At 37.0% G+C, this 26,058-nt stretch overlaps 1 protein-coding gene across 6 annotated transcripts in view; it reads right to left on the bottom strand.

The window, feature by feature from the left end:
• RAD21L1 (RAD21 cohesin complex component like 1) overlaps positions 1 to 25,055 on the bottom strand; it is a 33,496-nt gene extending 8,441 nt beyond the window's left edge. Inside the window, exons 1-11 of one of the 6 annotated variants that reach the window (XM_030887025.2) lie at positions 24,592 to 25,055; positions 23,176 to 23,305; positions 21,387 to 21,480; positions 17,342 to 17,448; positions 11,464 to 11,634; positions 9,619 to 9,714; positions 8,665 to 8,778; positions 4,843 to 5,069; positions 4,491 to 4,590; positions 3,679 to 3,803; positions 1,167 to 1,262 (exon numbers count right to left, since the gene is read on the bottom strand). In XM_030887025.2, coding sequence (XP_030742885.2) covers positions 1,167 to 1,262; positions 3,679 to 3,803; positions 4,491 to 4,590; positions 4,843 to 5,069; positions 8,665 to 8,778; positions 9,619 to 9,714; positions 11,464 to 11,634; positions 17,342 to 17,448; positions 21,387 to 21,480; positions 23,176 to 23,305; positions 24,592 to 24,900 — 1,569 coding nt within the window. In that variant the 5' untranslated portion in view covers positions 24,901 to 25,055. Of the gene's footprint in view, positions 1 to 1,166; positions 1,263 to 3,678; positions 3,804 to 4,490; positions 4,591 to 4,842; positions 5,070 to 8,664; positions 8,779 to 9,618; positions 9,715 to 11,463; positions 11,635 to 17,341; positions 17,449 to 21,386; positions 22,260 to 23,175; positions 23,344 to 24,591 lie in introns of those variants that run through there. The other 5 variants (XM_045295338.1, XM_004697890.2, XM_045295339.1 and 2 more) reach the window with 5 other exon arrangements.
• Positions 25,056 to 26,058: the final 1,003 nt, after the last annotated feature.

Below are 26,058 nucleotides of genomic sequence, written 5' to 3'. Positions count from 1 at the left end.
CATACTGTTTTGTGATTAATCACTATGCTTTAATTATGTTCAATTTGTAACAATGAAAATACATCCTGCATATCAGATATTTACATGATGATTTATAACAGTAGCAAAATTACAGTGATGAAGTAGCAACAAAAATAATGCTATGGTTGGGGGGCACCACAACATGAGGAACTGGATTAAAGGGTCGCGGCATGAGGAAGGTTGAGAACCACTGGTCTGTGTGAACATCCCACAGCTGTATTCCACAGTGAGGAGTGCCTGGGGGCTTATTACAATGGTTGGGTTTGTGCTATGTTGAGGTTTGCTTCACTGTGTACGAAAACAACCTGTGTTCATTTACAAAAGCAAGGAGAAAGGCAAATGTGATTCTTCTGGTTCAGCTATGTGATGTTTCAGGTAATAGCTCAGGATATGAATTATATATATGTATATACACACATATATTTCTTTTTAAAATTTGTCCTAATGTCCAGAGAATTTAATCTGTTTCTAATATAAGAAAAAAAAGCCTAGTTGTCTCAGAACTCATTAAAATGAAAATTATTTTAAAATATATTAATAAGTAGATATTAGTAAGGGCTTTGATATTATTTCCTTAAAATATTTTGTAATCGAAAAAATGCCTTTATTTCTCTGGGACAAAGACTTGAATAAATCAAGCAGATAGAGAACAGGCAAGTTCAAGTGGGATTTTCCTGCTGGCTTTGCTACTGATGTGTGGCCTTTGGCATTGTCCATTTTATTTTTTGACCTCTAGATGTCTTGAATAGGTACAAGCCTTATCATATTTTAAAAAATAGAATGAAATTTCAAAGATCCTAGAACAGACTCCTAATGCAGTTTTATTTTTCTAGAGATGTTATAGGGATTACTTTCAACTGTGATGGTCAATATTTGAAAATTCATGATTACTTTTGATAAGCCTAAAAATATTTCACTTTTCTTTAAAACTAGCTGAAGTTTCAAAATCAATGGAAGACAAAAAGCCAAAGCAATTCTGAGTATGTTTGGTCAAACTACTCACGCACAGTTGTTGAGATAACAAATTTAAATGATAAATTTAGAAAGAAACATGATAGCGCTAAAGAGCAATTTTTAGATAAATAAGGCATTAAATATGTAGGGACACGGTTTTAACAATTTTTCAAGACTAAGCATACATTTACCAATTTGACTGGACAGTTTTCAACTTCTTGTGCCAAGGAGACATGTGTGGGGGAGAATTCCTCAGCAGCAGAAGAAACCATTTCAAAAATATCCTGCTAAAGAAAGTTAGAGGAAGAGAGGTAATTCTAATAGTAGTTATCTCAAAGATAAATCATTTTCGGAATATTTTCATGACATGAATCCTCATTTCCAAAACTAATTTAAAATGCTACCTACCTCTCAAAATATTATTTCTGTAATATTACAGATAAGTAGTCCCTGCCTTAAAACAGTCCTGCTTCCCAGATGTCTCCCACAAATGGGGAACTTGCACACCCCTCCTCCCTCCCTCTGTTTCCCTCTCTCAATCAGAGTCTCTATCAGATTGCTGGGACCACTTTCCTTTGAAGCATTTTGCTTAGCCTTAGTCACCAACCTCTAATCTCATCCTAGTGCCCAGTGGCAGAGGGAAAAGACCTGCAGTGGATTAGCAGAGGGAGTGAGGAAAAGAGGTATTAAGATCCCTCTCCAGGGTCATAGGAGCCCTGGTGCATGGTTGGGCAAGTGTGGGACTGCTAACTACCAGGTTGGCGGTTCAAACCCTCGGAAACCCTATACAGGGTTGCTCTGAGTCAGAACTGACTTGATGGTAATGGTGGGACTAAAGGCCATGACAGGATTCCTACCACTACTGCTGGAACTGTCAGTGGCAAAAGGAGGGGATAATGGTGTCTGTGCTCTGGAAGAGGAGGGGACAGATAAAGGAAGAAGGAAAAAGGAGAACAGAAATTCTGCCAGTCTTATGGAGTTGTCTCCTTTTCATTGCTATAAGCGATTGGGTCCTTTTTCAATCTTCCAACTGTCTCCAGGCTGTCCTCCCCAGCTGGCATCCCAGACCTTAAAGCAGCTGGGAGCTTTCTACAACATAGTTTGGGTTTTCACTTCAGCTTTGAAAAATGTTAGTCAGTACAAGGAGTTGCATTTTATTCTTTAATCTATGCAATTATGGAGCCTTATTGTGTTTTCCTCTTTTAATTACTATAAATACTTTATACTCTAGATACTTTCAATAGTGTAACTACTTTATATTAAAATTGTATCTTATGAAGAAGGAAGGTGAATAGAAGACAAGAAATAAAGCATTGGCTTATTGGCTAGAGTCCTAAAAGATACCATGAGATATTAAAAGTGGGGCCTAGGAGGATAGTCATTATATAGTCAGATTCAAATAAGAAAATCACTCATTGAATGAGTATAGCACAGTAGCATTACACCATAATGCATGGCATAATGCTTTTTAATTTCTATAAATACTTTATATTCTAGATACTCTCAATAGTGTAACTACTTCATATAAAAATGTGTCTTATGAAGATTTGAGAATGATTCATCGGAATCAGCATGTTCCTGTCCCTTCACATAGACTATGCTCTGACTACATGTCACATCTGTTCAGCATTTTTGTAAGCAAAAAATAAGACATGATCAAAAATATTTTACATGTCATTAAATTAGTGTAAAGCAGTAAAATGTTCCAAGGATCTCCTTTGCACTTCAAGCACTTAAAAATATATATTTTATTACTATATCTATGATAACTAGAGTCATATTTTCTTTATAAAATAGCATAAACTAAACAAGTTTGCCTAGTCATAATTTTCTATAGATGCTCTCTAAGAACTCAAGCCGATCGAAGGAAGAAAGTTATACTGGCAACCCAGGAGCTTAACATCCACGATCCAATCAAATATTTAGTAAAACACATTTTGTTTTAATGAGATACAAAATAGTCTTTTCTTCCAAGGGCATTTAGTTTCAGTGTGAATTGACTTTGAATTCCCTGAGTGGTTATCAAAATACAATGATGATGAAGCAGAGCACAAAAGAACTGGTTTATTTTTATCTAGTGTGGCTATAATATTTACACCTGTACAACCAGCAAGGTGGTCAATGAAAAAAATATTTTAAAGTGCATTGTTCCCAGCTACTTTGAAAGATTCTTTTGAAGAAAAAAATTTGTTGTTGTTATAAATCTTTAGATAGTTGGTTAGATTCAGGGCCAACTTGTGGGCCTACAACATAATAATACTCTTAGATGATGAGAAATAAAGCATAGGCTTACTGGCTAGAGTCCTAAAAGATACCCTGAGATATTAAAAGTGGGGCCTAGGAGGATTCTCAGCATAGAGTCAGATTCAAATAAGAAAAGCATTCCTTGAATGAGTAAAGCACAGCAGCATTATACTATAATGCATGATAACAAAATACTATTTTAGTATGAAACTAACTTTTCATGTCATTTCCTATCTTAAACTTCTAGAGAATACTGTTTTGTAAATGAAAGTGATCCTTCACTCTGCATAACTTCTACTGACTAAAAGAAAATGATAGAACAATGGAAGATAAAATATTAGCTGTAAGTGGAAGACAATATATCAGAGCCCTAATATTCCATAATAGTCCTAAGGGGAAAAATCACCAGAGCTGTGTCAGAAAAAGAACATTGTTATGATTCTCTCTGGTTAAGTTTACCTCAGAGTTAGTATTTTGATCAGCATCCACTTGAGAGTTACAGTTGGATTCATCAACCACATTCTTCAAAGTCTGGGATTGGCACAACTCTTGCTGGGCATTTGGCTCATTCATCTTGGAGGTCTCTGAATTATCAAGGAAGTAGAGAAAGTTTCACTAAAATATCTTTGAAGTTTTATTGGGCTATGATGGTTACAAAAGAAATTTAAAAATTCATTTTATTGGGATATGATGGTTACAAAAGAAATTTAAAAATTCATTTTATTGGGGGCTTGTATAACTTTTTAAAAAATCATTTTATTGGGGGGCCTGTACAACTCTTATCATCATCCATATAACCATCCATTGTGTCAAGCACATTTGGTACATTTATTGCCATCATCATTCTCAAAACATTAAGAAAAATTTTTATAGACAATTTATAATCTAAGCATTTAAGCAAAGGGCACCCAGACTATTTGAATGGCTCCCCAGCCCTCACAGATTTATCTTCCTGTTCCTTTCCTCTAACTCTTTCTCATAGCTACTCCTCCTCCCCTCTCCTCCACACTCACTCACAAGACAATCTGGACAGTGCTGAAGACCATCTTAGTATTCTGTTCAGTCGATTTTAATGCCTTCAGGAAGGGCGATCAGGAATACAGATTCACTCACTATATACACCAATTTCATTATTACTTTATAACTTCATAATAATAACCGACAATTTTTAATACTCCATATGTCCCCTGTCTAGATGGCAATGTCTATGTTTTAGGTTAGTCATGTTGTTTAAATGTGTTTCTTATCACTGGACGATTGGGAGAGCTCACCTGTTATGCTTTGGCTTTCCAATTCTTTCCTTCCTGACTCCTTATGTATCAATTTTCTTCCAATTTTAAAGTCAGAGGACAGAAAGCATTTTGTAAACAACTGTAAAAAATTAATTTTTGTTTTTAATGCAAGTAAAGCAATTCGCTAAAATACAACTATATGTGATACAAAGTAAAACCTGTAATTCATACATATACAACCAGAAAATTAATTCAAATGAAACAAGGGGTACTTCTGCTCACAAGTTGACATTTTGTTCTACACAAAATTTAATTTTGTTGTATATGTAGACATGCATGTATTTATTTACAACCAAACATCATGTCCATGTACAGGGATGGAAACTGTTACCCTTTTTAGTTCAGCATGAATCAAATCCTGAGCAGCAGTTGATAAAAGTGTATCCACTCCTCCCCTCTTTTTCCACATCATCAGTCTTTGGGTCGGAGGTGCAAGTTCCAAAACCATGAGTGTGTCCGCAAAGCAAGTCAGCTGTTTGTGCATGGTTTTGCTACTGATCTCCTTGACCGGGTCTATGAGCAATTTCCTCTTTTTGCTTTTCCTTTTCTCAGCAATGTCTGCGTGTAAGAAGTCACAAACGTGATATGGTTGTACAGCTTTTTCAAATGATATTCTAGGCACTGCACATCTAAGAAATACCTACTACAACGCACTGCAGAGAGCTATATTGGAAAGAAAAATCTGCCTTTTCCTCTCATGTAAACAGTATACTTACGAGGTTTTTTGCCCGAGCAGTCAGTTGCTGATGCAGTTTGTAAGGGCCTGCTCAAAGATGCTTGTGAGGGACTCTGTTGACTTCATAAACAGGCAACCGGGTAAATGTGGAGCAGGACTATAACAAGAGGGTAGCCCGCCCCCCCCCCACCCCTATGTAAAGAGTCTTGAAAATTTTACACTGTCTGTGTAGCAGGATAACTTAAAAGATTAATTTCTATTTGTCTAGTGTATTTCTTTCTCCTCAACTGAAATTTATACACCTAAGTAGATAAGCTTGGAAGAAAGAGGAGGCTTTCTACTCCCCCAAACATTTAGTCTTGGAAACTCACAGGGGGAAGTTCTACCCTGTCCTATAGGGTTGCTATGAATCAGTATTGATTCAATAGCAGAGAAATAGGTAGGCACATGGGATTTAGTTATATCAGGAACTTTAGACAGAAAGTGGAAGTTTTACTTTAGTACATGTGCAAAAGGTGAGGGAGGGCTAGAGATTCCAGAATGAGTAGAATCAAGTGGAATAAGAAATCAAATGGAACCAGAAGGAGTAGGAATCTGTTTGCTGATGTGCCTCAGTAGAATCCCGGGAACATGACAAGATCCGAGAAAAGTTAGCTGGGTGACTATCTCACATGCTGGCTGGACAATGGGCACCATAGAATGGTGTTGATGATGACCAGAGGTTTCCTTCTACCTTCAACCCCCTCCTTTCAGCTTTACTTGGGCTAGGGAAGATGGATGGAGCTCTCGTGGGGTAAGTTATGCATTGAGCTGCTAGCCAAAAGGTCAACAGTTTGAATCCACCAGCCACTCCACAGGAGAAAGACAGAGATTTCTGTCTACATAAAGATTCACAGTCTCCAAAATTCACAGGGGCAGTTCTACTCTGCTTGATAGGGCCACTGCCAGTTGGAATTGACCTAGTGGCAGTAGGTGAGAGTTCATTTTTTTAATCTGAGAGGGACGAAGGAGGAGCCATACAGAACTGAATTTCCTGCCAGCCCATGGAATAGGAGCTCAGAATTGAATTTAGTAATGAAAAAAAAAAAAAAAAGGAAATGTGTTATTCCTTACCTACCCGAGTGGGTAACATGAAATTCTTATCAGTTATATTCCTTAAAATGAAGGTGTTACTAAAGGGCCTAGTTGTATATTATATTAATATTTATTATTTATTGCTAAGACATGTTTGAGGCTACATGTTAGAAAGAGGAGACTTTTTATATGACTCTGTTAAATTTCAAGAATTGTTCCTGTGTTTTCCCAAGTGTAAGACTCCAGAGATGAGCACAAAACTGGACCTTGGTAAATATGTGCTGAGCAAATGAATGCAAGGTACCTACCCACGTCATGGCAGCTCTTGTTAGGAGGGGAAGAATCTTATAGTACGCAAACTATTGATTAGGAAGTGGTATTCTCTGAGCTTCAGGAAACAAGTGTGGGAAAACGTGCATCTTAAACTCAGAGAAGAGGGGCATCTCTCCCTATGTTTGATGATTAGATTGCCGTTGATCTCTCCTCTGCTTGTTCTCAGATTTGAGTCAGGTGACAATTTTAATTTTACTAGATTCCCTAGACATTAAACTAACTTCTTATATATTTGCTTTCTAAATCTGAATCAATAGAGAATAATCTACATAGGCTGCCTCTATTTGCCACTCACCCATTCACTCTTTGGTCACTTAAGTAAGAATTCTAACTCCATTGCCCTATTGAAATAACTTGATTAGACACCAGTGATATGCTAATTACTAAAGCTGATGACCTGCTTTGGGCTCTTAATATTTTGGACCTTTCATAACACATAAAGATGCTAACCATCTTTTCTAGTCTCAAAACATTTTTCATCCCATGGCTTCAGTTTCCTCCTATCTTCCCAGTCAGTCATTCTCAGCTGCTTCTTCTTATTCCTGTATTCCAGATGAGGCATTTCCTCTCTACTGCTGTCTGCTATTCTTATGGATTTTGAAATATTCTCATCTTCAATTAAAATGGCAATAATTGCTGATATGTAGCACTATATGCCAAGTACTGGCCTAAGTGCTTTACATAGATTACACCATTCATCATCACAAGAACCCTGTGAGTTAGCAAACTGAGACTGGAGAGTTTAAGTAACTTTTACATGGTGCCAAAACTTATGAAAGGCAAAGCAAGGACTGAAACCCAGGAAGGGTGGTTTTAGGGCCTGGCATACTAACTTTTGATAATGATCTCCCAATTCATCCTTCCTTATAGCCTACAACCAAATTCGTTTTCCAAAAACAAACAAGCAAACCAACTAACCGTCAAGTCAATTCTGACTCTTAGTGATCTTACGTTGGATTTCTGAAGCTGAAAGTCTTCCTGGGAACAGACAGCTTCAACTCTTTCCTGGAGAGCAGCGGGTGGGTTTGAATCGTGGACCTTGTGATTGACAGCCCGATGCTTTAGCTAAGAGTGCTACTCCTTTATTTTTAATAACATGATGACTTTCTACCCACATTAAAAATTTTAAAAGATCCTTCAACTCAGAATTCAGGTTCCTTCACTCTCTGCCCCAATCTAATCAAGAGCCTTGCCAATGACTACCTTTCATTTACCTATCTTCCAACCAAACTCAGTTGCCGGTTTATACACACCCTTCGGTTTTAGAAACTTCCCATCTTTTCTCAGAATTGTTGATGTTGTTGTTTTAATCCAAGAATGTTCTTTCTTCAAATCTGTCTTTTAAAATACTACCTGACTTTTCAAAATTCAAATAAAATGCTACTTTCTTCCAAAGTCTCCTCTCATTTCACATACAGAAATATTCTTTCCTTTATCCAAACCTCTAAAGGGCATAGTGCTTCTCTTCTGATACTTTTATTCTACCTTATATTTTGTTGCATATGTATATATCTTACTGACCAGATTATAAACTTCTCGAAAGCAGGAACCTTGTCCAATTCATTTCTGCCTTCAACTTAGTGACCAACATAGAGTAGCAGTGCAATAACTATGTGAACTGGGTCGTTTTAAAATTTCCAGATTTCCAAACTGGATATATCTTTTGACCAGGATATATCTTTTGACCAAATGGAAATATATCCATTTCAATAAAATGAAATGGATCCCTGATGGCATAGTAGGCTGCTAACTGAAAAGTCAGTAGTTTGAAACCACGAACCACTCTGTGGGAGAAAGATGAGTCTTTCTACTCTCTTTAAGATTTAGTTTTAGATATCCTCAGGGGTAGCTCTGGTCTGTCCTATAGGGTTGCTATGAGTCAGAATTGACTTGATGGCCGTGAGTTTTCTGAGTTTTGAATAAAATGAAAGGATCATTTCAAATGTTCTTCACACTCCTTTGTTTTACAAATGTTATTCTTAGATCAACCACTTCTATAATATTTCACAAATGGTTTGTCATAGTATATAAAACAGTAGTATGTAAAAAAAAAGAATGAGTGCATCTGACCTGTAACAATAATTGGTTCAAGGGTAAATCCTTCTTCTTCAGTTGATAATAATGTGGTTTTATCCACTATTTCATTTTCAGGATGACATACACCTTCTGCATTACCTAGTTCTTCTAATCAACATAAAAACAGTTATAAAAAGTAAGATTATATTGCACAATAGAGGAATGTGAGAATTAAAGTGAAAAAATTTGAATTTAATATGCATCTTTCTAACTGGAGTAAAATCTAAATTCTCAGAATCATCCATTCAGTAGAATTGAGGAGACTATGTGTTCTATACAGTGTTCAAGAGAAACAAGCATCCCTACACTTACACATGAGACATCTAAGGCTGAGCTGCAGTCATGGAGGAAGTGAAAATAGTAGTAGCAACCAAAATAAATCACTGACATAAATTTGATTACATATTTGATAAAATTGCATTCTGATACATTAGTTAATTATCAGATGATTCCTAGAACTATAGCTAGATTCTTATTGGCTAATTATCTCCATGTCCTCAATTTCTACCATTCTGCTAGAGAGCAAATGTAATATTAAAAAGAGTGAAAAATTAATATCAGGCTTTTAATACTTAAAAAAAATCAGACTAATGGACCTTACAACCACTGAAGAATTTTTTTCATGAATTTCAAGTAAGAAAAATAGCTTCACATGTGAAATTTCACATAAATTGTACAGAGATTGCCAAAGTGTACTAATAATTTTTATCACATTATATGTATATTAATGCTTCTAAAACACAGTATTTTGACAGAGTATTTAAACATTCTGTAATACATTACATCTTTCTCAAAATCCAGCTTTCTATTGCCTAAGAGCATTTGAAGGATAGCATTCTGGGTTATCTTTCACTATACTACAGCACTACTTGAGCTCAGAAGTTCAGAGGTGTAATCTGAATATTAGTCTCTTCTCACTTTCAATACAAAGGAGTGTTTTCAACATACCCACTGTAGTATTGAGAGGCTCAGGAGGAAGGGAAATTTCTTTGCTTAAATGATCGTCTTCTAACAGCATATTATGATCATCTTGCAGTATGTTATCTTGAAAATAGAATAATTTTGTCCAGCAAGGTGGAATTAGTTTTTTGCTCACTAACATTTATGGACATTATTAAGTACAAAGTATTGTGAAGGATACAAAAATGAATGAACCCTACCTGATAAGATTTCATTATGTGGACGACCACATTTCATGTAGGACAACATAGAATTTTGTATATTTAAGTTCATTTTCTTTATTGTGGGAGACAGATGTGTCAATTTGCTTCAGTCAAGAGCTACTACAGTGAACCCTCGCCACTTCGCGCTTCGACTTCCGCGGCTCCACTCTATCGCGGTTTTTGTGTAAACAGCGCATGCTCTGTCATTACTGCCACTGATTGGCTCATACTGTACATGCTTGATGCCATAAATAATATAATAAATAATAAATGATAATTGTAACGTCCAAATGTTTTACTGTATTTTCCCTTTTTCATTTAATAAATTGGGTAATACGAGTGTAATGGTGACTAAAGGGTGTTTTTTCATGTCCTCTATGCTCTAACTATGAAAATATTTGATTTACAAATAAGGAATCCTACTTCGCGGAATTTCATTTATCACGGTAGGGTCTAGAACCGATTAACCGCGATAAACGAGGGTTCACTGTACTTGGAAATTCTATGGAACAGTTCTCTGTCCCATAGTCAGAATCAACTATGAGTCAGAATCAGTGGCAGTGGGCTGGATTCTCTTGTTAAAAATCCATTTCCAAATGTTTAAATTCAGGACATATTTATGAAGCCAATAAGCAGATGGTAGCTTTGTACACAGCCATATTTAATTTCAAAACAAGAGGTAAATGTGCTATAATAATTTTTAAATGTTTCAAACTCCATCAGCAGAGAACAAAGATAAAGCTACTTTTTTTGTTTTTGTTTTAAAATTTTCAAGGCTCAAAATGTTTTTCATAACTATACCTTATTGTGAATTAGAGCATCAAAAAGATAAGAACATTCCAATATCTTTTTTTAAAATTTAATCATTTTATTGGGGGCTCATACAACTTTATCACCATCCATCCATCCATCCATCCATCCATCCATCCATCCATCCATCCATCCATCCATCGTGTCAAGCACACATTCCAGTATCTTTAGAATGTGTCTGGGTCACTCTAATTCTATGATCAGCTTAAATACTATCCCCACTGGCGGGCAGATCCTTTAGAATAGCTGTCCCACAAGTTACGTTAAATAAAAACAATGGTTTCCAGTTTATGGTCTAGCATATTTCATGACGTATATACCAAACTCATTCCATCCCCTTTGAAAATTAGAAATTTGTAAAAAGACAGTAAAAGCACACATTTCATAGTCTATATGAAAGTTTATTTAAACATGTGATTATTTACTTGGGTCATAGACTTTGAGACCTTGTATAAATATGCTGAGCTAGAAGCATGTCTAAAATTTCATGACACAGCATGACACCGAAGCATGTCTGAAATTTCAGTTTGCTCTAATCAATCTACTGATAAACTGTACTATATCTAGATATACCAGTTGCTGTGGATCAGAATACAAGTGCATCAGAATACAAGTATGCTCCCTAAGGTTTTCCAATAACTGACTTTTCACAGGTAGATCACTACGCCTTTCTTCTAAGGTGCCATTTGGTAGGCTTGAACCTTCAACCCTTTATTTAGCAGTTGAACACATTCGTCATTTGTACCACCCAGAAATGCTAATAAATTGTACTTATCTGATTAAAATAAATATGCATTTTCTACATAGCTATACAGCATACCAATCATTTCTCCTGCAGCCCCTTCATCTCCAAATCCATCTCCACTGTCATAGAGCAGAGACCTTTCTCCATTGAGGCTTCCAGAACTATTTCCAACTAAAATGCCACTGGAATTCAGTAATATATTGTCATCAGCGAAGCTATGTCTTCTGAGGACTTCAGCTTCCTCCCCTAAATAAATACATATTGTTAATATTGAGTCAGCCATAGGAAATGATAAAATTTTAGGGATAGAAGGAAATCAAGATTATCAACAACTGAACTCTCATTTTAGATAGGATGAAAATGCGAGCTAGGAAATTTATTTGATTTAACCAAAGTCACTTAATTAATTAGCAGAGATCATATTTTGAATCAAATGATATTTCTAATACAGTAGAAAGAAATTGCTAAGATTCTAGTTTGTTTCCCTGAGGACAGGAATTCTGAGAGGTGTAAGGATTACGTCTACTTTATATATGTCAAGTTCTAAAAGTTTCATGCCTCTTGTGTTGCTTATCCAGAATGAGGAGTTGGAAAATAAGGAACATATAAACTTCTAGGAAATAGAACAGTGTATAAAAGACTAAAGAGTGGGCTTACGGCATTCATGTAATAAATATTTATTGATTTTGTGTTAGACAATTATCTTAGGGACTGGAGCTATGGCAGTGAAAAAGACAAACTCAATCAGCTAACATTAACTTAGTGTTTATAATGTACCTTATATAAAAGAAGACACTATTGCAATCCTCACTGTATGCATGGAAACAAACAAATAAGCCCCAACATCCTCAGAAAGGTTACATAGCACACAGTCACCCCCTTCATCTGAACCTCGCTCTATCTGACTCCAAATCCCGGATTCTACACTTTACTATATTATTCTGACAGTTCCAGAAGACGAGGGGTTGGTTCATGAAGGAGAGATACTGTTTTTGGACTGTTGAAACATTTTACAGAAGGGAGACAGACAGGAATAAATTACTAAGACACTGATAGCAGCAGATAAAATGAACTCCCTGCTTCAAACTAATTTTCTAGAATGGTTGGTAGCTCTGACATGTTTTTTTTCCCACGTCTTGGGTTTGAATCGCTAAGTCTAGGAGTCTAAAACCTTAGAAACCACAGACTGCTCTTCCCATTTTTTTAACAACCCACGTTATTGTTAGTAAAGATGAACACGAGGTTTCAAGCACTCATTTTGGAAGGTTTTCTTTATATCTGTATATATATTTCTCTGTATCAGTATATATCTTCTAGAGATGAAGAGTTTTGAAAGGCCATCTTCGTTGTATTAAACAAAAGACCTGCATAATGGAAAGATGAAGTATTTTCTTCAACAAGTATTAAAATGTGTTCACATCATCCAAGAACAGCCTGATAATTCCCAAAAGAAAAATTTGCCCTGGTCAATCTGATAGTAACATTTATGAGCAGATACAATATTATGAGTACTGAACATCAGGAGGACCTGAGTTTATACAAAAGAAATAATTACTTCAATTTTATATTATAATCCAGAATGTTTTCGTTAGGTGCCATTGGAAAATAGAATGAAAATTGGTCCTGCACCATCCTCACATTTGTTATGTTTGAGCCATTGTTACAGCCAGTACATCAATCCATCTCATTGAAGTCTTATTTTCTTCTGATGTTACTTTACCAAGCATAATGTCCTTCCCTCCTAGTAACATGTCCAAAGTACAGGAGATGAAGTCTTGCCATCCTCACTTCTAAGAAGAGAGTGTGGGTGGTTTTCCCATGACAGATTTGTTTGTTCTTCTGGAAGTCCATGGTAATTTCAATATTCTCCACCAGTACCATACTTCATATGTACAGATTCCTCTCCAGTCTTCAGTATTCATTGGTTAACTTTCAGTGCATATGAGGTAACTGAAAATACTACAGCTTGAGTCAGGCTTACCTTCTTCTTCAAAGTGACTATTTTTGTTTTTAATACTTCAAAGAGGTCTTGTCCAGCAGACTTCCCCAAGGCTCTATGTTGTTTAATTTCTTGACTGCAGCTTCCATGAGCATTGGTTGTAAATCCAAGAAATAAAATCCTTAGCAATATCAGTGTTTTCTCCTTTTATTATAATGTTGCTTACTGGTCCATGAGTGAGGATTTTTGTTTCCTTTATTTTGAATTGTAACTCAAACTGAAAACTTTAATCTTCATCAATAAGTGCTTCAAGTCCTCTTCACTTTCTGCAAGCCAAGTTGAATCATCTGCATACCGAAGGCTAATGAGTCTGCCTCCAATCCTGATGCCACATTCTTCTTCATAGAGCCCAGCATCTCAGATCGCTTCCTTAGCATACCGATTTCATAAGTATGGTGAAAGGATACAACCCTGACACACACCACTCCTGATTTTAAACCATTCTCTGTCCTCTGGTTCTGTTCAAATGACTGCTTCTTGTTCTATGTATAGGTTTTACATGAATAAGATGGATTACTATTTCTAAACTTGAGAGGGCTTTAGGTTTGAACTAGTTTTTGAAGGAGGGAAAAAAAATCACATATTGGCAGAGAGAACTGAAGGAGAGTATGAGGAACTAATCCTATAATGTTGCAAGTAGTATCTCAATGTTCCATATAGGGCATTAAGTCTCAGAGAGCTTAGATAATTTCCCAGTATCACATAGAAAATCAAAGGATAAAACCCAGATTCAAACCTAGGTTTGTTGGTCAACTAAGACCATATTCTCCACATCTTTTGGGCTACAGAAGTCACAGTACAGAGATAACTAAATTGTATTGGCTGGCTGATAAAAGTATTTGCTTAAGGAGAACAAAAACTCTATATTAATACTAAACGATCTGAAGCTGATATAATAAAGTGTAAGGTGGTAGAGAACCTTAAAGATAAGCAGGAGTATTTGATACAATAAATCATTGGGACTCAAACATTTAAGAAGAGGAATGTGGTATAAAAAATTGGAATTTAAGGACAATTGCTCTTGTAGATGTGTATAAAATATAGGAAAATACAGGAGAAAGATGTGTAAGAGTGTATTATAGTACTCCTGGAAATAGTAATAAACTACACTGAGGATGAGGGACATAGAAAGGAAACCAGAGAAATTTCAGTTAAAAAGAAAAAATCAGAACAGGTATAAAGCTGACAGAAAGCACAGTTGCAAATGATCTTCACATTCCAAGGCTAGAAAAAGGCAGTAGTTTGCTCTTTTGGATTTTGTAAAGAAGGGCTTGGGTAGCAGGAAATAGGACTGTCTCTTTGCCAGTGTGTTCTATTTCCAGGTTTAGAATTATAGGTAGCAGATTTATGATACTCAGAGTATGCTCTCTGTACTGCTCCATGACAAAGGACAGATTCTGTCAAGAAAGAGGGCTGGACTTTTTTCCAATGCCTTTTCTGCATCAAGGAGCATGCGATTCTTTTCCTTTGTTCTATTAATGTGACATATTACATTGACTGATTTTCTTGTAAAACAGTTTTTCACGTCATACAATTTAATCATTCGATCATATTAAGAAGACTTAGGCAATTATCACCACAATCAATTTTAGAACTGATTTTCTAAAGCTGAACAATATTTGTACCCTTAGAATAAATCACACCTGATTATGTAATTCTTTTAATATGCTATTAGATTTTGTTTGCTAGTATTGTGTGGAAAATTCTGGCATCTATATTCATGAGGGGTATTTTTCTTGTGTTTCTGCCTGGTTTGGGTACCAGCATAATACCAGCTTCATGGCGCTATGGAGTATTCCTTCTTTCTCTAGTTGAGGAAGAGTTTGAACAGGACTGGGGGAAGTTCTCTACATGTTCAACAGAATTCTCCAGTGCAGCTGTCTGGTCTTGGGCTTTTCTTTTTGGGAGGCTCTTTGTTACTGATTCAATCTCTTTAGTTGTTATGGAGCTGTTGAAGTTTTCTATGGCCTTTTGAGTCTGTTTAGGTAGGTTATGTGAGAAACTACAGAAATTAGAAGACAGTAGAAACGTATCGATCTGATACAGTAATTTTATATATGCTGAATCTAATAATAAATATTGAGGCTTATATTTTTATTTTTCTATAAATTAATTTTATTGTATTTTATAAAAGTATCAGTCTACGATAGACGGCAAATAACAAAAAAGTACTGGTTCGTCACCATATACCCTTTGATAAATATCACCATAAATAATAAAAGATATTAAAAGAGGGTGAGGATAAGAAAAAAGTGTGAGAGATATAACTCAAACACACTTCTTTGTCCCCGCCCCACAGCGTCCTAGGCAAATTTAGATCATCTTTCTCCTAGGCTTACTGTGTTGAGCACTATAAGAAATTCAAAGATTAGTATAACAAAGATTTTAGCCTCATAGGATTTGCAGACCAATACCGGAATTATGTAAATATCATAATACAAGACAGAGAGGGGAAATGCCATAAAATGGACAAATAACAGTTTATGTAAACAATGTTTCAATCCTAAAATCTCTTGCCCACAGAGATTTTAACACTTTAAAAAATCAGTATATATTTTACAATCAATGTAAATACTTAGTGTGTTAGCATTTCTTTAAATCTGCTATTGAACATTTATATCATCATACATTAGAGCAGTGGTTTTCAATCTTCCTAATGCCGCGATATCGTTCCTCATGTGGTGGTGACCCCCCAACCATAAAATTACTTTTGTTGCTACTTCATAACTGTCATTTTGCTACTGTTATGAATCGGGCGACCCTTGTGAAAGGGTCGTTCGACCCCCAAAGGGGTCACGACCCACAGGTTGAGAACTGCTGCACTAGAGCATTGTTTCCCAAAGTGGGTGATACCATCCTTTGGGGGCTGCTGGAACAATCCATGGGGTGCTGAAACAAGCAGATACCTACATTTGATCCTGTATTACAGGCTACAGTACAGAAGTGTCTAGTTGCTAAGGGTAGGATGCAGAGTAAGTTTTTCTGAAAAGGAGGTAGTAAGCCAAAAAAGTTTGGGAACCTAAGCACTGGAGGAAATTTTAAAGGCATTTTATGTAGCACACGTGTGACAGCTTGTATGTGTTATATAACCATAGCAACTGTTGATTTACACTTCTCTCTACCAACCTGAAAACTCTTTGAGGGAAAGAATTGCGTCTTTAAACTTTGGTAGCACCCATGACTATGATTAACAAAAAGGCTGCTTCAGATGCAATTTATGGTAACCCACATGTGTCAGAATAGAACTGCGCCCCAGATGCTTTGTGTCTGGTTTTTATGAAGTAGATTACTAGGCCTTTCTTCTGAGGCACCCGAGTGGACTTGAACTTCCAAGCATTAGGTTAGCTGCGAAGCCCATCAACCATTTGCACCACCTAGGGACTCCACGTCTAGGTTAGCATCTGATATATATTAGGCATGTAAATTGCTGTGCACTGAGAAAAGATAACTTAAGGCTGAGTTGTGGTAATGACATTGGTAATGATTGGGAATTGCTGTTTGACATAAAATGATTCATTGTAATGACATTTCTATTGGCATATAAATAGCTATCGGTGTACCTGGTCAAATTGTGCTCTGCTTTATTGTATTTTGCATATATGGCATTATGTACGAATTGAAGGTTTGTGGCAACTCTGCATCAGACCAAACTTTCAGTGCATTTGTCCAATAGCAGGTGCTTGTTTCATATCTCTGTGCCACATTTTGGTAATTCTCACAGTATTTCAGGCTTTTACAGAACACTACTACATATTTAATATACTATATTATAGAGTAAATGTAACTTTTATATGCATTAGGTAACAAACAAATCATGTGACTTTCTTTACTGCAATATTTACTTTATTGCAGGGGTCTGGAACCAAACCCACAATAACTACTAGCATTGTTTCAACAAAAAAATTGCAAACAAAATTGATCATATCATACATAGTATTTCTTAACTAGTCTTACCAAAGCTTCCAGCTTGGAAAAGTAAGTCATTGCTATAGTCTTCTCTAAGTGTGATTTCTTCAGGTTTACTTTGGTTTTGAGTAAAATACTCTGAAATATCAATAGCACTACAGAAAAAACAAGACGGAAAGAAACATGTGAACATAACCTATTGATTTTGCAGTACACTAAAATGAGACCAAAACCTCCAAAGTGAAAGATGTTTCATTACAATCCAGATGTTTTCATTTTCTCAATAGTACTATTTATAAAATCCTCGTTTATTATACATATGTACAATGTCAGTGATCTTCAGGTTACTAAACACAGTGGTCAATCGATGTCCTTATCCTACTTGCCCTAATCAATAACATTTGAAACAGATGTTCACTTTCTCACACAACACCGTCTTTTAAAAATTTTATTTACCCTTTTATTGGCACGTAATCCGCATATCATACAATTCAATAGCTCAATCATTCAATCATATAAAGAATAGTTGTACAATCACTATCACAATCAATTTTATAACATTTTTGTCCCCATGGTTAAATCACTTTTCAAGTAAGTTGTATAATCACAATGAGTTCTAGTGCCCACCCCACCCCCATCATTGTTTACTCTGGAAATCCCCTCACCATGCCTATCTGTCATTCCCCCCCACCTATATTTTCTATAAACCCTTGCATCAGTTATTATCTCTATACATGCATGCACTCCTTCTGTGTTTTACAAACTGGGAAACCCAATAGAAACAATAGAAAACAAAATTGAAATACAGTGGTAAGGATAAAACAATAATAATATAAAGATAAAAATACAAATAAGTAATAAAGAAAAGACCACCCTTGATATTTGAAAAGCCAGGGAAGAAATTTTTGTCATGGAACATGCAAGAGATACTTGCACCTAGAACAAATTCAGGTTGGGTCAATAGTGAGGTCAACTGACCAAGTTATCAAGTTTGACTCGGTGTAATCAAGATTACAGTGATCTCTTATAGTTCGGCTGTTCAAGACCCTTATCTGTGGCAAGTGGGGTCTCCCAGAGGCTTAATCTAACTAGTTACTCTTCATATAGTTGGGTTTCCATTGTCCTCCACAGCCTTCTACCAATTGGTGTTCATAAGTTTAGCTCTGATACTGTTCCCTTCGTCATATGTGAATTTTGTTATTGTCATCTTCACATAACACATTCTTTACTTGGCCTTTAAGGCATCACTCTTTCTAGATTTTCTTCCTACCTCATTGGCTGTTTTTCCTCCACTTTTTTTCACTACGGTAGTTATTCCTCATCTCTCCTACTACTAGCTATTGAGAATGACCTACACTCAGTTCTCAGGCTACTCTAGTTTAAAATCTACACTGAATCCCTTGGGCTGCTCTTATAGTCCACGATTGAAATTCCATCTATATATTCATAAAAACATATTTTTCCAAAACTGTGTAATTTTTTTTTACAAAACAACCTTATCACCTTCAAAGTACTCTCCATTACAGTTTAAACATTTGTCAAATCTGCAATTTCATTCTTGGAAATATTTGTCAAACTCATCTGTTTGGATGGCTGACTGCACCTCCCTTGTTTTTTTTCTTCACCTCTTCTACGTCAGATTTTCAGTGAGATTGCAGAACTGTACAACCACTATGAAAAACAGTATGGTGTTTCCATAAACAAATGCAAATACAAATACCTTATTATCCTGCAATCTCTCTACTTGGTATAGGTCTTAGAGAAATAAAGAACCAAACACGACACACTTATGGGAAAGTAAAACTGAAATGGAATTGAATTCTTTTGTGATGATGATGATGATGAGGATGGGGATGGGGGGAGAAGGAGGAGGAGGAGAAATTAAATAATGTATTGCCTTGGGCAAAGCTGCTGAGCAAGGCCTCTTTAATTGTTCAAGTGCAAAGATGTCACTTTGAAGACAAAGGTACATGCATATCAAATAACGAAGACCAGAAAGAATGATGCCTTTGAATTATGGCGTTGGTGAAGAATGTTGAATATGTCATGGGCTGCCAGAGAATGAACAAATCTAAGTTGTAATAAATACAGTCAGAATGCTCCTTTGAAGGGAGGACGGAGAGACTTCTTTTCGTGCCCTTTGGGCATGTCCTCATAAGGGACAAGTCCCAGGAGGAGAACATCAAGCTTGGTAGAGGGTCCGAGGGAAAGAAAACGACCTTGAATGCAATGGATTGACACAGTGGTGGTGACAATAGGCTCAAAAACAACAACTGTGGCGATGGTGTAGGACCAGGCAATGTTTTGTTCTGTTGTGCACAGAGTAGCAATGATTGAACATGACTCACTGGCACCTAAAAACAATGTTGACAGAGGCAGACTGCCACGTGTTCCTCTCAGGGAGTGACTAGTGAGTTCACAGTCACTCACAGTCAAGTGCATAACCTCTGCAATACCAGGGCTCAATGTCATCTCAGAACTTAGTTTTAAAGTCTAACTGATTTCTTTTGCCTTGCTCCACTGTTCCTAGGTATCTCAATCTCATTAACCACTAACTTCACTCTCCTAGAGCAGTATTTAATCCACCAGCAAATCTCAATGCCTCTACCTTCAAAATATAGCCAAAATTTGGCTGCTACCACCTTGACAAAATGGAGACTGATAACTGATCACGGACACTGTCATCTCGCATGAATTTCCTACTGCAATAGTCTCCTCATAGGCTTTCTGCTTCCTCCCTTATACTAGGCAGAAGTTGAAATTAAGTAAGGTCTCATCACCCTTCTGTATAAGAGTCTTCTGTGCTCTTCATCTGAGTAACTAAAACTTGTATTATAGTTTATAGTACCTTACATCAGCGGCACTCCACGCTACCTCTCTGACGTCATATCCTAACACTTGGTCCCTCATGAACTCTACTCTAGTCTCACTTGCTTCCATGTTCTTCTTTGAAAATGTCCACTTTGCTTTGCCTTAAGGCCTTTCCATTGACTCTACCTAGTGCAATCTTTTCTATGGGAAATCATATCTGAATGGTTTGCTCCACTCCTTTCAGGTTTCTATTATTTCCATATCAGAGAAGCCTTTCCTTACCATCCTATATAAAATAGTGCTTCCTATCATTTTATTCCCTCATACTCTATTAATCTTTTTTACTTATATTTTAATTTTTTTCATGATGTGGATCACCTCGTCCCATGGGTTTATTATTTACCTATTCCAACTAGAATCTAAGACCCATGAGAGCAAGAGTTGTGCTTTATTCACTGCTGTCTTCTCAGAGCCTAAAACTGCATATGGTCAGCACTCAATACACTTTTACTGAGTGAACAAGATACATGTATTTTAAATATTACAAAATATGCGGTAATTATTACTGTTTGGGCTGGGTCTGGACCAGGCAGCCCCCACCTCCTCTCTGGCTCCTCAGGAAGATGAAACCTCACAGATCCCATTCCCAGCCTCTCGGGAAGATGGATGACCTATTTGAACTATGCAACTCCTACCCCAACACCCCAAAGAGCTTATAACTCCAGGCTGGGTTTGTGTAGCCCCTTCCCCAGCACTCCAGGAAGCAATTTATCTTCCCAGGCCAGTTTGTATAGCCCCTTTTCCAGCACTCCTGAGAGCAGGTTTGCAAACTTTCCACAGGTCGCATCCTGACTCAAGGCCCTGCAGCTACAAGCAATAAAAAATCTCACTTCCTTCTGTTAACGTATACTTCCTTAGCTCGAGCCCTATATATCTCCCATTGCCTCACCGACAAGCTGTGACTTCCTGGACCTAACTCGTTCACTGAACTCGTCGGGGAGTTTTCCCTCGCCTTAATAAAGCCTCACTATACTTCTCATTCCTGACTAAGCCTTATCTCCTTCTGCACCTTGGTCTCCAACCTCTCAATTATAAATTATGTTCAATAGATATAATGATATACACATAACACATTAGAATTTCACATAAATTTAAGTGTCTGTCAACTGTATGCATTGTTCAGTTGCTAACTGCATTTCATTTACCTTCATGAAATTTTATTATAAAAACAACAAATTATCAAGAATACCAACACCAATGGAGAATAAATTAAATCATTTACTTCACAGTCTGGGTGTCAAAATCATGGAATTCTTCTGGCAATGTGATTGTATTATAGGCTGCTTCAAAATTCTCTTTTGGAAGGTCGACTAGTCCTGAAAGAAATTGAGACACATATTCAAAAAGCAATGATGCATTGTAAAGTAAGAAACTCCCAACTAAATCACTGTTTTCTCTCACTGGCCTACAGCTTAGCATCCTAATTGGCTTCCCTGTGTCTACTCCTGCCCCTCTGCAGTCTATCCTTTACAAAGAAGCCTGAGTAATATTTTAAAAGCTATACCAGATCAGATTAGACCACTTCTTTCCTTAAAATATGGTTCAGTGACTTTCAATTGAATTTCAATAAAATCCAGATTTGCAACCCCATAACCTCTGCAACTGTTCACACGTGTCTGGCCTCATCGAAGGGACACTCTCTTCTCTCACTGTGCTCCATTCACACTGCTCTCTGTGTTCCCTGCACAGGTCAGACACTTTTTGACCTCAAGATCTTTGCACTCGCCATTTTCTCGGCCCCAAATTTATTCCCTCAGGGATTTTCCTCATTCTCCAAGCATGAGCTTAAATTCTATCCCCTTAGGAAGGAAGGCTTTCCCAAACTTATCCCGACTAAAGTGAGCTTCTTCTATTTTCTATTGCAGAGCCGTATTTTCCCTTTCCATAATACAGGCACATTTTGTGTACAAGCACAGCCTATATTATTTTTTAAAGCTTTTTTAAAATTACCTAATTCCCACACATCTCACACTCCATACCTGATTCTTATTTATCCTTGTATCCCATAGCTTAACATAGTGTTTCACCCAAGAATAGGATGAAAATATTTGTGAAATATATAAATGAAATAATAGAGAAAAAGAACAGATGACTCATACTTGGCAGGGTGGCAGGAGTATAAGTTTACCAAGAAATTCTATAAATATTTTAAATAAAGAGGACAAAAAAGGACATCTGTCGAACCCGGCCCAACAAATACTGATCAAGGGAAGAGTATGCATACGGGGCTAAGAGATTCTGAAATTCAGAAAATGACTATGACAAAGACTCTGCCCTTAAGAAGCTTGCAGGCTTGTGAGTGAGACAATAGGAAAACAGAGAAAACAGATGCCCTAGAGGCCTAGTGGGCTATGCAATTATCTAGGGTTTGTTTATACACTATTTATTTCCATGTAAAGACATAACAAAGATACAACAAAATAACCAACCCCAACCAGACCAATTGCCGTGTGATTCCAACCCACAGTGAGACCCCAGAGGACAGGCAGCACTGCCCCACAGTGTTTCCAAGACTAATCTTTGCAAAAGGAAACTGCCACCGTCTTTTTCCTGTAGAGGGTCTGGTGGGCTTGAGCCACCAGCCTTCCTGCTAGAGGTGGAATGTTTAACTGCATTTCCACCAGGGCTCCTTCACAGCAAAATAAATGACACATTAAAATAAAAATAGAGTTTCTTACACAGATGTGGTGGCTGTAAGTATATAACTTATATAAATGTGCAGGAACATTACAAGTTTTGAAAAGCATGCCCCTTTCCTGAAAATACAAGAGCAAGGGAAAATGTAATTTTACACAATCCAATAAAGCTGGAGGAGGAAGGGCAACAAAAAAGAAGAAAGAAAGAAAAAGGAAGAAAGGAGCAAGAGTTTAATTCGGTCCCTGCTCATGAAATTATAGACTCAACCAAAAGGAAGCTTCCGCTCCCTGAGAAATTACAGAGGGTGGTTGAACGAGTCCAGCCAAAACAAAAACACAGACGGAAATCAAGAGCAATCGACATTGTACATATACCTGGGCGAAATGTCATCTTCATTTTAAGAAGTGCTTCATTGCAATCTGCCAAAAGATATTTTGCCTTCCTATTGTAGATTCGAACAACTCCCAAAAGAAGGTGTCCTGAAGTTCGAAGTGCAATTTTCACCTTTCAATGATTTTTAAAGCATTAGAGCATTTAAGAGGACAGCCATAAGACTTCTTTGAAAATTACTGAAATCACATGAATTTCTTCTCTTTATAAAAAACATTTCACATCTCGCTTTAGCCTTACCGTTTAAAATGATTTATCAACGGTTTTCCTTACTCAGTGAATATACTTTATAGAGGCATCAACATCAGTAGAAGACTATAAATTGAAGTTAGGCAGACAAATCAGGGTTCCAACCTTGGCTCACTTAACCTTCCTTTTAAGCTTGTTAATTAATACTAGTTATAATTTATTACAATAAAAGATGTGAGTGCAACCTCACAAGACTGCCTTGGTTTTTGGGGTTTCATAAGTGTTCTGCCTTTGACATGGCGCAGTCTCACCAGTTGTCACAGTAGAAAATATTTTGAGTTTTTCTTTTCTGACAGGTTGCCACCTTACGCAGGTTCCAGCTCTTGCGGGTTTTATGGTGCATACTTACTTTTCTGCCAGGCATTGTGCTTTCCAGACATTAATTTATTTAATCCTGACAACCACCTCTATTTACAAAAGGAAAAAAGAATAAAAACAAAACCAAAATCCCCCACCCTGATCCTCGAGAATGCTAAGTAGCCTGCCCCAAGTATCACAACTCACCAGTGGGAGAGCAGAAATGAAAATGAAAATATGACCAACTCAAAGTCATGCTTTTTACTACCATGCTTTACTGGGTAAAGGTAGCCCGCCTCAGAGGCCTGTTGTGATGATTAAACTGATGTACATAAAGTCTAGCTTACTGCCTGGCACATGATTTTTCAATTATATTTCATGTTTCTCTCATACAGCAAAAAAACCCCATTTAAGTTATAAACACAAGGCATCGCTTTAAGAATTATAATATGAATCCTAGTAATTGCTGTATTTTATAATAAGTACTTTACTGCTTATGAATTGGATTTATATTTTGATTAACACACAACCTGTTTTTGTCTTCTGCTTTCTTGAGCAATTCTTTAATTGTTTTCCTAAGAAACACATGCTTTATATGCATAAAGTATTTTGTTAGGGACTAAGAAAGGATAAAATATATACAATATAAGAAATGACCTTTATCCTTTAGGGTCCAATCTATTTTGGGTACATGTATGACATGGTTAATTACCAATGACAACCAAAGCACAGGATTTATAATAGAGGAAACAACTTGAGACTCTCTTGGAGATTTCAGGTACAAACACATTCTAATTTGGTTCCTCCCCACAAGTTATGCCAAATAGAAACTGTCATTGTAGTCAGTAACATACCTTAGGAGAAATAATTTTTTCAATGGTTATCTCTAGGTTACATTCAAATACATGGGCCTTTGTGAGTTTCTTCTCCCAGTGAGCTGCGAGCCATATTTTGGCCAATGGGCCTCGCTTACTCATTAGCACATGCGTATAGAACATGCTGTCTGTGTTCTTTTGTTGTACTTTATGAACAAGAGAGAACATTAGAAGATGCTTACAATTTGAACACAAAAACCTTTCAGTGCTGCTAGGCAGCAAAAACACTTTTTTTAGTTCTATAAAAATAACACTCAGTCTACTTTCTATTTCCATGTAATACCCCATTCAAATTATTCCCCCACAAAGAAAACTTTATTTCAAATATACAATTACCAAGTAATGACACGGCTTTCTAAAACTGTTTAAATGTATCCTAGTCAATGATCTCTTGTCACACTTTATCTAACAAAAGTTTTGAACTTTCAAGTTAAGGTCAAGGAGGAAAATTGAAAAAGAGTAGGTGGTGGAAGTAATTTGCCAAGGCAGGCAAATTAAAAAAGGAAAGACAGACCGCTTCTTCGGAAACAAGAATTTCAGAGGTGTTGGATCATCAATTTATATCCAGGTATTTTATTTCTTGGTTCTCTTCTAGATGTTTCTGGTTTAATGGACACTATACTAATTTTTCAAGTTAAAATACTGGAACCCCAATGGATCATGAAGTGGAAAAATGAAAACAAGACACCACAGGGAAGTAATCAGAGAGCAAGAAAGAAAACAAGACTTGAAACATGGATAAAAGAGGAAAAAACTTCACTTAAAATTGAAAACGAAAAAAAAAAATTGAAAACGAGGAATTTCAAGCACATCCATCTCCACAAATTACACCAAGTTGGATAACATCCTAAGGCTCTATTTTTAAGCCAGTAATGAGAATTACAGCATTTAGGGTGGCTTCAAGGGGAGAACCCAATGCTTCTTTTAAACCCCGTGGTTGATCCAACATTCTCTAGGGAAGCTTCTTTTCTACGTAAAAGTTTTGCTAAATCAGACAACTGAGCCAAACTGAACATCAAAACACAACCAGGCCCCAGGAAGAAGGCTGGGGAAGCCTGGTCCAAGTTCAAATCGTGAGGCTCAAACCGGGTTACCCACTCCCTCTCTCAAAGCCGCACTGCAGCCCCGCCCCGCGGCCCCACGCCAGTGACAGACAGGTCGCCACAGTGGTTGGGGATCCCTCTGCCTGGGCGGCCCTTCTCGGCCACCCTCCTCTGGATGTCGGCACCCCGTGCAAAGGCGCTGTTTTAATTGTGTGAGGAACCGTGTACATCAGACGCCTTGGTCAATATCCGCGAGGGGGGTGTGTGTCGGGGGCGGGGCGGGGAGTAAAAGGCGAAGGGAACGGAAAAGCTCGTGGCAAAGCGGAATGATAGAGAAGGGCATTGCCCCACACATTTTTTGAAGCCCCTCTTCTTAGCATCCCCCCCGCCCCCCAGCAAGCCC

This window comes from Echinops telfairi, unplaced genomic scaffold, assembly GCF_000313985.2.
Source record: "Echinops telfairi isolate 266 unplaced genomic scaffold, ASM31398v2 ScPeMD7_5592;HRSCAF=6446, whole genome shotgun sequence".
NCBI lineage: Eukaryota > Metazoa > Chordata > Mammalia > Afrosoricida > Tenrecidae > Echinops > Echinops telfairi.
The sequence above is the reverse complement of the archived record's forward strand: the minus strand, read 5'-3'. Positions and strand labels throughout refer to the sequence as shown.